At 40.0% G+C, this 13,464-nt stretch overlaps 1 protein-coding gene across 13 annotated transcripts in view; it reads left to right on the top strand.

Moving 5' to 3' along the window:
- rimbp2b (RIMS binding protein 2b) overlaps positions 1–13,060 on the top strand; it is a 96,152-nt gene extending 83,092 nt beyond the window's left edge. For 4 of the 13 annotated variants that reach the window (XM_086173437.1, XM_086173434.1, XM_086173443.1 and 1 more), the window contains 11 exons: positions 950–1,714; positions 2,733–2,841; positions 3,317–3,442; positions 4,710–4,891; positions 5,443–5,611; positions 5,742–5,804; positions 6,027–6,130; positions 6,891–6,917; positions 7,455–7,526; positions 7,827–7,961; positions 8,794–13,060. In XM_086173437.1, the coding sequence (XP_086029563.1) occupies positions 950–1,714; positions 2,733–2,841; positions 3,317–3,442; positions 4,710–4,891; positions 5,443–5,611; positions 5,742–5,804; positions 6,027–6,130; positions 6,891–6,917; positions 7,455–7,526; positions 7,827–7,961; positions 8,794–8,820 (1,779 nt within the window). In that variant the 3' untranslated portion in view covers positions 8,821–13,060. Of the gene's footprint in view, positions 1–949; positions 1,715–2,732; positions 2,842–3,316; positions 3,443–4,654; positions 4,892–5,442; positions 5,612–5,741; positions 5,805–6,026; positions 6,131–6,890; positions 6,918–7,454; positions 7,527–7,826; positions 7,962–8,793 lie in introns of those variants that run through there. The other 9 variants (XM_086173446.1, XM_086173445.1, XR_015108779.1 and 6 more) reach the window with 8 other exon arrangements.
- Positions 13,061–13,464: the final 404 nt, after the last annotated feature.

The following is a 13,464-nucleotide window of genomic DNA, read 5'->3' as shown; positions in this document are numbered from 1 at the left end:
CTGTGTCTTCATTTGTTCTGTTGTGGGGTTGTGTGAATGTAAAGTCAGTCATGCTATAATTTTAGTGGTGTGAGAGACAGTGTTAGTGGCTTCTTATAGAGTAACTTATTACATCTGTTCCATAGCAAACATGCTATCAAAAGTCAATCCAAAATTTCTGATATTCGATGTGATTAACTCTGTGTCCGTACAGGTAAACATATGGTGACATGATGTTTATGAAACCAACGCATTAGTGGGAGTATTTGATTTATATCGTTTTACATGCACCGATGTGGCATCGCCATGCTGTCATTTCCCTGTACTTGTAAAGTGGGATTATATATAAACTATCCCTTTTTCTTATTGCATTTCATTTTAGATTGTAAACCCACCTTTGTTAAAAATAATTAGACAAGGGTTGACCAGGATGTCTCCTCATTGTTTTCTATGTACCTATGGATATGTATATATTGCAATTTTGCCAAAGTGCCTTAATTTGTGTCTCATTATTTATGTTACTCACATTTTAATTTCATGGATTTTAAAAGATTTGCTTATTGATTTTGTCATCGTTCATTCATTTACCTGCATTAGTGACTCCTCCTATAGTGGCGTGTGTCTTTTTCTTCTGATAGTTTCCATCAACAAGCAAATTTCTCTTTATTCTCAATCACGTGTGGACGCCCATTTTGTCAGTTTTGTTATTTTTGTCTGCACAGATTCCTCTCCAGAGCATGCCATTTCCTCCTCACGGAATGAGACTGCATGTCTTGCTACATTGCCACAAATAACTAATTATGTCTTTATTTTGTCTTTCCCTCCTATTTATTCTATTCACATACTGTGTTGTTTCCTGCCTTTTCAACCCCCCTTCAAAAACATATAAATAAACTGAACATTTTGAATTGAACTGACTTACTGAACTGTGAAAAAAATGTGGAACTTTGCATCCTGGTCATGACTGGAGGCGTATTACAAACGTCAGGACCTTGCTGAGGAAAGAGACTGCTGGGACCTCCAGAGGGAGGTGGTGAAACAGAAGTCGCTCCGAAGCAAGCGTCTCCATAGCATCCCAGAGGTGGCTGAGGAGGAGTCGGACAGCATGGACAGTATGGGTCAGCGCCTGATTTTTGAAGAGGGAGGACGTCCGGGAACGCCACACACTCAGCGGAGAACATACCCCAACAAACCTCTCAGCGGCAACAAAAACTTGAGACACCTGCAGCGCCAGCGCTCCTCTCCTCGCTTCTCTGACAGCCGATACTCCTACAACGCTGAGGATCGCAGTTTAGGACGCCCCAGTCGCCAGAACACCAAGAGTCCTGATAGCGGTTTAGACTGTGGCAGTGAGGAAGAAGGATCTTTAGGAAGGGGTCATCGAGGGTATTACACACATGGGAGCCCAATGCGGGGGCCTGTGCGGATCATCCACTGTGAAGGCCCTATTGAAAGGCGGGCCCTGGCTATGGGCCGTAAAAGAACTCTGACCCGTCAGTGCAGCGTGGAGGAAGAGTTCTCCGATGTTCCACTGACTGCTGCCAAGTCAGTCCACACCGGTGACTTTAGGAACACGGATCACTTTGGTCCTGGTCGGGAACCTGGAGCACGAAACTACTCGAGGGAGGGGGCCCTGAGCGAGGGCAGGCTGAACAAGCTGGACAGGGTCTATTACAGTCCCCACAGGGAGGCTAGGGCCCAATCTTTGTCCAGGCTCAACCGGGACCAGTCACTGGTGTGTGATTCAGACTTTCTGCTGTACTTTTCATCAGCAAGCTGCAGACATTCTGTTCTCTTAATGTCGTCTATTTTTTGTTGATTATTCCCCTTCCTTTCATTTGACATTTTGATTTTTCATGGTTGTTCAGATTTTACTTTGTGTGACTTACTTTACTTGTTCTTTGAATGACAGGTGTCTTTTAAAATACAGTAGAGTTTTTTATTTACCTAAAGGCCATTTAAGTTTTGATTTCTCATGTCTTGGAGGACAAAGTTCCCATTTGATGGAGAGTGTCTGTGCAGTGCATGATTGCGTTCCCATCTTCTCTGCCTCTTCCCTCTTGGCTGATAGAGTAGGTCTGTTCTCCATGTCTTCAGTCATGTTTTGTTACAGTTGTAGGCCACTATGTGCTTTGAGCTTTATTTTTGCATCTCTTGCTTGTCATTACTCCACATAAGAAAGGAAGACGGCTCAAGAAGTTTCCGACGACAAATTAAGTCCACTGCCCATTTCTATCATCTCAGCTCTTGCACTTGTTTCAGCAAGGCGATCTCTGGTTCATTGGCATTTCATACGAACCGAATGTTTGGACAGGTTTAACACTGAGCCGGCTTTGCTCAGCTAATTTCATCATTCGATTTTCGCAACCAAATTCCTCCATCTGCTCTTTTTTTACGTTGGTCTTTTATAGCATCATTTACTTGCTTTTCTTGTCATTGAGCCGACATGCACAGAAAAAAAACAAAACCGAACAAATGGTCTTTAGTTAAACATCTGCGCCTCCCTAACCCTGATCCATGTCGTTGTGTTGGGGTTTCTTTCATTTATTTGTTTTGATAGTTTCTTGGGTTTGCTTATTGTTTAATGAATTTAATTTTTCGTAATAGTTAGGCGCCCTAGGGACAAAAGGTAGCCAGTCATTGGTTCTTGTGTATTTTAGTTTGTCTTTAACAGGATTGTGGGATTCTTAATTAGTTTTCACACTGCTGGTGGTTCATTGTTCTGATCAGTTGTCTGTTTCTTTACTCTAAAGATCATTGGGAACACGCCTTCACATGGAAGCGCCGATCATCTGGACCACCCAGGGAGGAGGCCGGTTCACATCGGTACCCCTCCTCAACGACGGCCCATTCCATCCATTGGTTAGTGAGGTCACCACATGAGGAGATGCATAACCCCCACATGCAGGACCACTGATGTTTGTGCTATTTTTACCATATGTATCCCTTACCCATGTGAGCCAAGCTTTACATCTCTTCCATAGACCTTTAACAACCCAATAGCTCACCTTTTTGTAGGATGTCTGCACACCCTTTAGATGCCCATCCTCATGAGCCGGATTCGGCAGTTGTTCAATTGCAGTTTTCAAGGAAAGTTATGACCCTATTCCTATGTATACTGTGACCTAACATGTTGACATGACCACTTCATTTGACCTCCCCCTTCAACGGTGCAAACATTGCTGTTTTACACCCAGTGACTCCAGAGTGAAACCTGTTGGCTTGAACACCCACCCACCCAGCTCAGGGCAACATCCTCATCCTACTGTCTCAGCATGATTGAATGGGCCATGGGGTAGTGCAGAGTGTGTAACGTTGTGATTGGTGTCTTCTATAGAGATCACCATGGACAGTAACAGTGAGGGAAGTGAGGGGAACCTCTCACCCATCAAGGAGGATGTTTACTATGGCAGTGTAGCTGGGCGAAGGCTATGGAGCTCTATGTCCTCTGAGGATCAATATGGTATGTGGTGCAGCTTCTCTTCAAGATGACTATACCAGATAAGGCTAAGAAACGCTGAATGTTGAATCACATGCAGTGATATGATAGCGGACTTTGTTCTGTGCTGGATAGTTGGCAACCTTCTTGAGGTTAGATTAGTAAAATAAAGTGAAGGGGATAGACCAGGCGAGCCCCCCTTTCCCATCACTGGAGAATGAAAATCCTTCCCCTGTATGTACTCCTATCCTCTGGCTTCGATCCCAAGAAACCCCATCCCACCCACTCCTCTGACTCACCCCTCATATCACTTCATAACACTCTGTAACTTCAATCTAACCCAGCTTTTCCTCACTTCCTCCTGCTTTCCCTCTAACTCCCACCCACCACCGTCACCTCTCTGAACCAATAGCTTGCTTTTAATTTTGCATGCTCCCTTTAATTGGCGAGAGGAAAAGATGCATTCTTGGGATTTTGTCTGGTCAGTATAAGAGGGTCGCACATTTGTTTACTCTGATGCTATCAGACTCAAACATTTATCTCAGCTTCATTTCGGCATACTTTACGTCTCTTAAAAATCATATTTCACTTGTGTGCCATAGCTGAGACATGAATCAACTCTATTTGCCAGCGAAACATTTAATATGGTGATCCGTGAAGGGAACGGGCAATGGATATGGGGATAATTCCTTGCCCTTCACTGGCCATGATATCTGGGTCACCAAAAATTGCTGGTGCACTTGATATCCTGTCTCCTTAGGGAATGTGCCTCCCCGACCTTTTTCGCTTCCCATTGTGGCCTTGAAGCATGGCGTTACATCAGCATTTGATGTAGGAATGCTCACCTTAGTGCATTCAAACTCAGGAAAGCATGCTCTTAAATCAGCCTCTGTGAGATAAGGCAGTGAAACAGCAATGACTAACAGTGCAGTGTTACCTGTTACCATTCACTTTCCCTGCACCTAAAAGCTGCTTGAAACCTGTTTCCTGTCTGTGCTGTGTTGCACTGTGTTCTGTGATGCACAGTTACTGCCACGTCCAGCAAGCTGAGATGTGTGAACGAAGAACCCTGCTGTTTTCCTACAAGTGTCTTTTTCAAAGTGAAGAGAAATTAAAATTAAAATCTAATCAATAATTGCAATTGATCTCTGGCTCTTTTTTCACACATGCATCACATTACCTGAACTCTTGTCAGCTCTAACAAAGAGACATCTTCTGCTCTCATTGCCTCTACAGCCAGCGTGGCTGTATAAGGCTGGTAGTAGCAGCAGAGGCCTGCTCTATTTTTCAGACGGATACAGCCGGCGCAGGCACATGCGGGGAAGGCGCTCCCCGGAATACTTTGAGGATTCAGAGCAAGAGGAGATGACCCGTGTGTTTGTGGCTCTCTTTGACTATGACCCCCTGTCAATGTCTCCCAACCCCGATGCTGCTGATGAGGAGCTGCCTTTCAAGGAAGGCCAGATCATCAAGGTACTGACTTGACTTGTAGACACAGATATTCAATAGCAACTTAACATTAAAAAATTGCTAGGTTTATTTCTTCAAAGAAAAGTTATTTCTGTATAGCAATTCAGTCTTTATAGATTGATTAAGATGTGACTGCCAGCTCAAATCTGTCAAAATGATTTGAAAAATGATGAAATACCACTTTACTGCTCTGCTGATGCATTCCAAATCTCTGAAAGCCTTGATTATTACCTTAGAAAGCATCACACACACATCTTTCTTTTAGATGACCAGTGTCCTGGACTTAAATTATGCCATTCCTTATTTTATAAATTCAGTAAGATATACTGAACTACTGTTGTATTTTGTTATCATTTAGAGAAAAAAGGTTAAAAAATGTTTTCATTGTTAGATAGCAGTAATGTTTCATGAACTAAAAACTTCCCCTTACTTTCTCAGGCCATTGACATGAGAAGATAACTACAGCGTAGTTTGTGCTAGATTACTGTGAATTTAAAGGCTTTTCTGCACTTTGAGAAAACATAATTTTCCCAAACACTTTGTACTCTCCTTAGGTGTTTGGGAATAAAGACACGGATGGGTTCTACAGGGCAGAAATTAGAGACCGAGTGGGTCTTATTCCTTGTAACATGGTCTCTGAAATCCAAACAGAGGATGACGAAATGATGGGCCAGCTCCTCAAACAAGGCTTCCTGCCACTCAACACTCCAGTGGAGAAGTTAGGTAAGGTATTTCACAACTTAATTTATTGATACGCTGTTAGTCTACTTGAATGTGGCTGTCCTCTGTTAAAAATGTTTCTTTTTCTCTATTCTCCCCACTTACTCGTGTTTTTCTATTCTTTCCTATTAAGTGAACTGTGATCGTTTCAAAGACGGACGATCAATAAATCGCAGGTCTCGAAAGTCCAAGAGGGGTGTGTACAAATTGACATGCACTTCACTTTTTGAGCTCTCTGTCTTTGTTCACCTTTGAATATCTATCTTCCTTATCTTTCTGATGTTTGCTATCAATGCACATTCCTTTATTTTTATATATATCAATTTTGTTAATCACATCTGTGGACGGAGAATTTACGTGGTTCCCTGCTGATACCTCTCTGATTTTGTCTTTTTTTCATGCTTTGCCCTTCTCAAAGAGAGGAACAGGCGTAGTGGGCGTCAGCACCCGGTGTCAACGCGGAGAATGGTGGCCCTGTATGACTACGATCCCCGAGAGAGTTCCCCTAATGTTGACATAGAGGTACTGTTCCCCAGTACAGCTACAGATGTTCTAATTGGTCCTTATATTTCTGTCATCATTATAATTTTATAAAACCAAAGACTTCACTCTCACATGAAGTCTTTGGAAAATGAACTTCCGGCCAAAAATTAAAGCAAAATTTAAAATTGTCTTTCAGCAAATTCAACAACTAAACAACAACAAAAAACTTTTTAAAATGGCCTGGTATCTTTTTTGGCTTTGAGGACAAGTTATTTTTTACATAGATAGAACAAGAAATGCAAAAATATTTAAGTGGTTCTTTTTCTCCTTTGAAATTTGAAGACTTGCAGAAATTGAACACATAGACAACGTGTTTTTTGTTGAGTAGTAAGTTTCCGAAAGAAGAGAAAATGTCGAACTTAAAAATCTGATGTTTTTTTAAAACTTAGAGGTTGTGTTTCTTTTGATATTTCGAATACTCCACACCAGCAGCAACATGCTGTCTGAGTCCGATGTGTATTCAGTGATGTTTGATAGAGGCCGATATGTTAATCTGCCATATCTTTTGCCGACATATCGAGCTAAAGGTAGGTCATGATTTCTGTGCCGCGGACATCATGATGAACAGAAGTATAAAACAGCAAGTTATTGTGTTCCCAAGAGAATAATGAGTGCAGAGTGGGTGGTCTGAGGACTAACTGTTTACTGTGGGACTAAAAAAAGGATTTGCTGTTCTGTTGGCCGCAACCCCCCTTCTTTCACTTACTGTCACCTTTCTATTGGTACTGCCACCGAACAGTATGAAGGCAACAGACTGAATGAGGAGGTGAGTGAGGGCAAGGAGGATATAGTGATGTGTGTGTGTGTGTGTGCGTATGTGTGTGTGGGTGTGTGTGTTTCCTTCCCTGTTTGATGGAGTTTAAATGAGGAGGTGGATTAAGTTAATGGGCCTCGGCCTTCTGTCTCTGGTGGTCATGAAAAATGCACCTCCTGCATTGCCTGAGCTAGCGCCTCCATTCCTGGATTGGTCTTTGTGTCACAACCTGTCTCCTGCGTATTCTACATGCGCTATGTCTGGTCTGTGTGTTCTTGAGCGTCCTATAGGAGAGATGCACCCAGTGTGTTGCTATCCTGTCTTCACAGTTCCAACATCTGATGCATTTGCAGCTGCAACAGTCTGTCTGCTAAGACTGATTTGACACTCATCTTTTAGATGCATCACATTACATTGGAAAAGGAAGCACAGCATTTCAAGCCATCCCTTCCCTGTAGATTTGATGTTTTGAAAGTGGAACTGAGAAGATGAACAAATTATACTGATGATCCGATGAGTCAGTCTCAAAAGCTTGTTGTTCTTTGACAGGCTGAACTGACATTCTGTGCTGGTGATGTCATCACTGTTTTTGGCGAAATCGATGAAGATGGCTTTTACTATGTGAGTTCTTAACATTTATGTTGTTTACGACATGTATTTTTTCCACCAAAAGACATTTGCTTGTGTTCTGCTGTGAGTTTCCATGAATTCACTAATCACAGTGTTTTAAAATAGAAGTCGTGCTTATTTTGTGAAGAGAAAAGAACTATGTTGATTGGTCCCAGTTGAAATTTCCAGTTCTTTAGTTATAAAAACCTGAACTCTTTTTGTGGGTATCATTCTAAACCTGTGTACTACGGGTGAGTATGGAGGGAAATTAGATAAGTCTTACACTACTCACTGTCCTCACATTGTCTTCAGGGCGAGCTCAACGGACACAATGGACTTGTTCCTTCCAACTTTCTTGAAGAAGTGCCTGACGATGTAGAGGTTTTTCTCACTGACTCACCATCTCGATATCCCCAGGACACTCCAGCACGGATAAAGACCAAAAGGGTACATGCTCCTTCGCAGTACTAGCACTCTGTCATCCATTTACTCTTTTCAGTTTTCTTTAAGTTCAGTGTTTGTATGTGTGTGTGTGTGTGTGTGTGTCTCATTAGTCAAACTAAAATGGGGATTTTTGACTTATGCTGTAAATAAATAGATGTCTATGAAAAAAAAAAAAAACTTTTAACTTTAAGACTAATACTTGACAAACATACTTTTATTTTTTGTTTACTGCTTTGAAAGGGTGGTATTGTACAAAACATGGATATATTGTATTTATAAAGCATTCTCAATGAGAGTAAATTTTGTGGGGGGAAGGGTGTTAATGTGACTTTTTACTTGTTCTGTCATGTCTTGAAAACAGCAGTTAACACTTTTTGCACATGCATAATTAGCAGATGATTTCTGAATATATTCTGTTTGATCCCAAATCATTTCTAATAGAGTAAATAGTTTTGATGTATCGAGAGACGATCTATGTAGTCTGTAGCACCGCATGTTCACTAGTCCAGATGCATGAATTTTATATCAAGATAAGTCGAGTGTAACTTTTGTATCAGCTCCTGAACACCTTGTTTTGTACATTGCTGTCTTGTAGAGTATGTCACCTAACCCATGTTGCCGTAAGAGAATAATTTCAAAAACAATTATTTAAAAGAAATGTAAATGTGTAATGTTATTTTGTGTTCGAGAAATAATGCAATGGTTTAAATATTAATATGTGTCATCAGATATTTTTTCTCTCTGTTCTAATTTGCCATTGTCATAGTTCAAAATATTTAAATGCCATCACCATATTTTTTTTTTATTTCTTTTCCTCACCTGCTTGGCATAACAGAAGAAGAGTGTTCATTTCACACCTTAACGGCTCTGTTTCCGTCACGTAAGTGAGCAACTGAGGATACCAAGATTACGCTCCCCCCGTCTAATGCAGATGACATGGGTACCCTTAGTTTCTGGTATGCAACACATGTACTTTATGTGACATTCCTTTAGTGCTGCTATGCCTTTAGGTAGAGGTAGGAAGATTCTCTGTTTCGCCAAACACTATGCTGTTTGTTGCAAGGAGACGGTAACCTAGCCAATGCATTAGACAAGAAGTATGGTATCTTCAGTTGTTTCTCTGGGTGTTGTATATGAAAATGTCCGTCTCCTGGAACATGTCTCCTTCTGTAACTCATGGTAAGCTAAAAGGCCATTATTGCACGACAAATAATCCAAACAGCTGCTGGCATTGAGGTTGCTTTCAGGGCACTGGATGATATTTTGTATCCTTTAAAAACAAAATATGAAATCTACTACTTCAAGGCAAATACCCAAAGAAGATGTTAAAGAAATTTCAAGTTTTGGTCAGGCTTCTATTTTTTTTTATTTTTTTTTTAAACCAGTCAATACTCAGAAATATTAAGAAACTCCTCACTGAATGAATGGAAAAACAACATGTTAGCCTTCATCCTTAGTGTGATCAGGCACCTTTTGCAAAGCGAACCAAGATGTGACAGAAATGATCACAGCTTGGTAGCATTACATTGTGTATGCAAAGTTTCATATAACACATGGGAACAGTTTAACACACAAATCATAGTTGAAATACATATATTGAAATGTCTTCCTCTGCAAAATGAGAAATAATCAGATTTTTTCCCACTGTTAAAATATTAATGACATTTGCCATTGAAATCCACATTTTTAAATTACTCGGTGACCAAGTATTTGGACCAGACAGAAAACAAAGTAGTGGAAAGTTGATGTGTAATTTTCAGCACTACTAGCCAAGGAAGATACAACTATTTAAGATACAACTGTGATTAAATGGACTAAAGAAGTTATCTAATTATCAAGGAGTAACTCAAGTTTATTCTCAAAAAACTTTTGAACAACTCCAAATCGTAATTCATAACGTAAAATGCAAAGCATCTCTGATTCCTTAACAAACCGGTGTGAATAGAATTGACTCAGAGCAGCAGAATTACCTACTAAAGCAATATGGTATGTCTCTAAATTGTAGTCACAACAATAAACTTGTATCAAATGCTTTTCACTATTTTAGCAAAAAAGCCAGGAACATCGTCTTACTTGCAACTTAACATTTTGTTTTTTTCTAGCAATTTGAAAAGCAGCCAGATTGTAGCACCAAACCTTGTTTTCTGAAGTCTATATTTACCTTTGTTGATACAGCAATTAGACAATTGCATTAAACTGAACACAAAAATAAATGCAGCAGACTCATTTTATATTTACTTGAACCATCTGTCTTCCCAATGTGCAAGTTGAAGAAGCCTTTTAGCTTATGATTACAGAAAAGGAATAGTGACTAGTAGTTTCTTTGTAACCCATTTGTATCAGTAAATATCTTTATAAATATGAGGAAGGAAAGTGAATGTGATATATGTCCCACTTGTCCCAAAATGGAAATGTATCTGTTGCTGTGAGAGGAACTTCCCTGTCTTTGCTAGTCATTGTTGGGAAATGTCTCCTTATGTGGATGTCGAGGCTAGTAAATGTTTAAGGCAAGTGAATCATGCTTCTATTATGTGTTGTAGCTTATTCATGGCAGCATCATTAAGAAATGAGACGGAGACGTGTTTTACTTGGGGGGGGGAGGGGGGGCAGGGCAGGACAACATCCAGGGAGCTAGACTTCACCCAGCCGAGACAGAGGAAATAAGACAAGGGGAGTAGAGGCTGAGGTGTGAGAGACAGCTGGCTTTTTAACACCCTCAACTATCCCTTACGGGTCTCCCATTAGGTTCCACTGGGAAAATTGGGTCCGCCCAGAAGAACAGCCTCTCCCACAGTGCGTCCACACAACCTTGGCTGTGGCCCTGCCAACTTGGGGCCCAGCAGTCCCATCAGGGCCCCAATGGACATGTACTCCAAAAAGAAAAAGGGACTGCTCTCCAAAGGGAAGAAACTATTGCAAAGACTTGGCGCTGTAAAATAAAATACTGTATGCGTAACAGGGGGCATTTCTGAGCTCAGCAAATGCTTTATTCTTGTACATTGTATTCTAGGATATTTGTATTTATTTAATCTTATTAGCTGCATATGCTCAATATACTTCAGATTCTGAAACCTCATGGCATCAGAAGTGTTGGAGGGCTTACCTCGCTGTCTGGCTGAGGAGGTTTTGTTGCAAATCAAGACATTGTCACATTAATGGCGCTTAATCCATCCAATCATGCCAGGAACTGACAAATGTGTCTTTAGATGTAGAAATCAGAATGTCATACACACAGAGGGCTCAATTTAAACCTTTTGAGTCCACTTGGAATATGAGGAAACAGCTAGTCATGCAAGTCGTATGCAAGAGTTGCACCTCATGATGCCCCTTCAAAGCAAGCAGTGATTAGCTCAGCCCGGATAATGTGGGCTCTGAAAAATCAGCAGGACCCTCAAGCCCCATTTCAACAATGTGATACAAGTGTTTTTCCCCAAAACAAGCACATGCTATCTACAGGGTCCCAGCCTCCTGTGTCCAATTGGATGGAAATGCCAAGATCCAACCTCTATGTACTTGCCTTATAATTGCACAATGGTTAGTACTTTGTTCCGTAGAGAATGCAGTCCCATACCTACTTTCCGTTTGTTTCTTCCTTCAAAAAAAAAAAAAAAAAAAAAAAAAAAAAAGCAATACACAGGTGTAACTCCTGGCTTGTGACATAGAAGATGCTGTTTGACTTGTATCCACAAGATCAGAGCTTACATAGAAATCTCCAAAAGTGTGGGTTGATGGTCTGATACTCAAAATTCATTTTCAGAAATGTAACTACAAAAATCTGTTATGAACAACAAGTGTTTCCTGAAATTTCTGGGGGTGGGGGAAGTAGAGAAAACAAAGGCACTTTATTCACAATGCCATTGCATATCCAATTCCAAGCATGAACACATGTGTTTACATGCACACAATCAGATAATTGGGAGTGACCAGATTATAGCAATAATGATTTACCACATTAACATGCACTTTAGTCATGCAAAAAAATAAAACAAGTTTTGCAACTGAAATTACAGATATGTCACCGGTTACTGTTTGCACAAGAGGTGTGTGTGTGTGTGTGGGGCTAGGTAGTTGTCAAATTTTTCACAATCTGGTTAAAGGTTCTATCAGACAGGCTATGCGCTTCACACCTGGAAAAATTCTGTAATAGCATAAGGGTTGGTTTATTAGTGTGCATGTAAACACACGCAATGACTGACAGGAAACTACATTCTAGGGAACTTGAGACACTGGTTAGACTGTGATATAGCATTGGTGAAGTTAGTCCCGTCATCGTAGCCCATTCAATGCCTAAAATGCAACACACATTCAGACTTCGTGGGAAGGCTGGAAGATTTTCCTTTGCAGTTAATGATCAGACACAAGGCTACCTCTACAAAGCCCGGTACCCGAACCCCAAATCTGAATCATGTTTATTCAAGCCAATCTATTGTTGATGCCTGTTCAGTGTCCAGTTTTGATGGTGCAGGATATAAGTACTGTATATTGATATATATCTATACGCATTAAATGTAGAGTAGTGAATGTATGATGAATTGAAAGCCCATGCATTTTCAGAGCTGCCCAGTTGTGCAGATGTCCATCTCCGTGTGCGATAAGTCCACCTCTATCTACTCACACGACTCCATCATTACAGAGAAAAAAACAAAAGCAGCCTATTTTTTTCTACACAAACAAAAACTGCCAAAAAGGAATGTATACAAAACATTCTAACATTTTCTGTACAACTTTTGGCCGGACAGACATGTTAGTCCTTGGTGAGCTGATGTACATCTTTTACCATTTGTAGACCATGTCCTGACATTGCTTCTTTTCATTTTGAGTGACTGTTGCTCTTTTTGTACTTTGTCCATTTGTAAAAATTGTTTTTAAATGTTTATACTTGATTTTCAAACTGCCTTTTTGTACATTAACTTTATAATCAAACAGTGCAAGCTTTTTCCCATGGTGTCAAGACCATATTGTTTTAAAAGTCTGCAATTGTGTGCTAGCTTTATTATAAAGAAAAAATATCAGCCTATATTGATGGATACAAATTATTGTGTGGGTGTGCATGTGAAAACTTTTCTTAAAAAAAAAAAAAGAATAAATTTGATATTTTGCAAGTTTTGCATGTCTGACTCAATTTAAATGATACAATCAATGTTTATTAGTTTGCAAAGACATTTTGTCAAACAACGCTGTGGTCTTTAGTTGTAGAAACAAAAACTGAAAATCTAAAAACACTGAAACAGACAGCTATTAGTTGTATAAAAAACTATTCTAGGATCCTCCAAGAAAAAATTTTCTATTCTCCCCTTAGCAAGAATGATTATCAATATAGATGAGATAAACTGTGAGTACTTATATTCCCAGATAAACTACTTCAGTTTACTGAGACATTTTGCTATGAAAGCATTGACCAACTTAAAATTGAAGCATTGGACAAAAAAAAAACAAATACTTTTAGAAAATCTTGAACTGTGTATGTATATACACATTACTACTATTCAAATCCTGAAACGAAAAA

Source organism: Fistularia commersonii, chromosome 26 (assembly GCF_037954325.1).
Source record: "Fistularia commersonii isolate RoL2024-O1a breed Wild chromosome 26, RoL_Fcom_v1.0, whole genome shotgun sequence".
Taxonomy (NCBI): Eukaryota; Metazoa; Chordata; class Actinopteri; order Syngnathiformes; family Fistulariidae; genus Fistularia; species Fistularia commersonii.
Note: the sequence above shows the minus strand (reverse complement) of the source record. Positions and strands in the feature narration are given on the sequence as shown.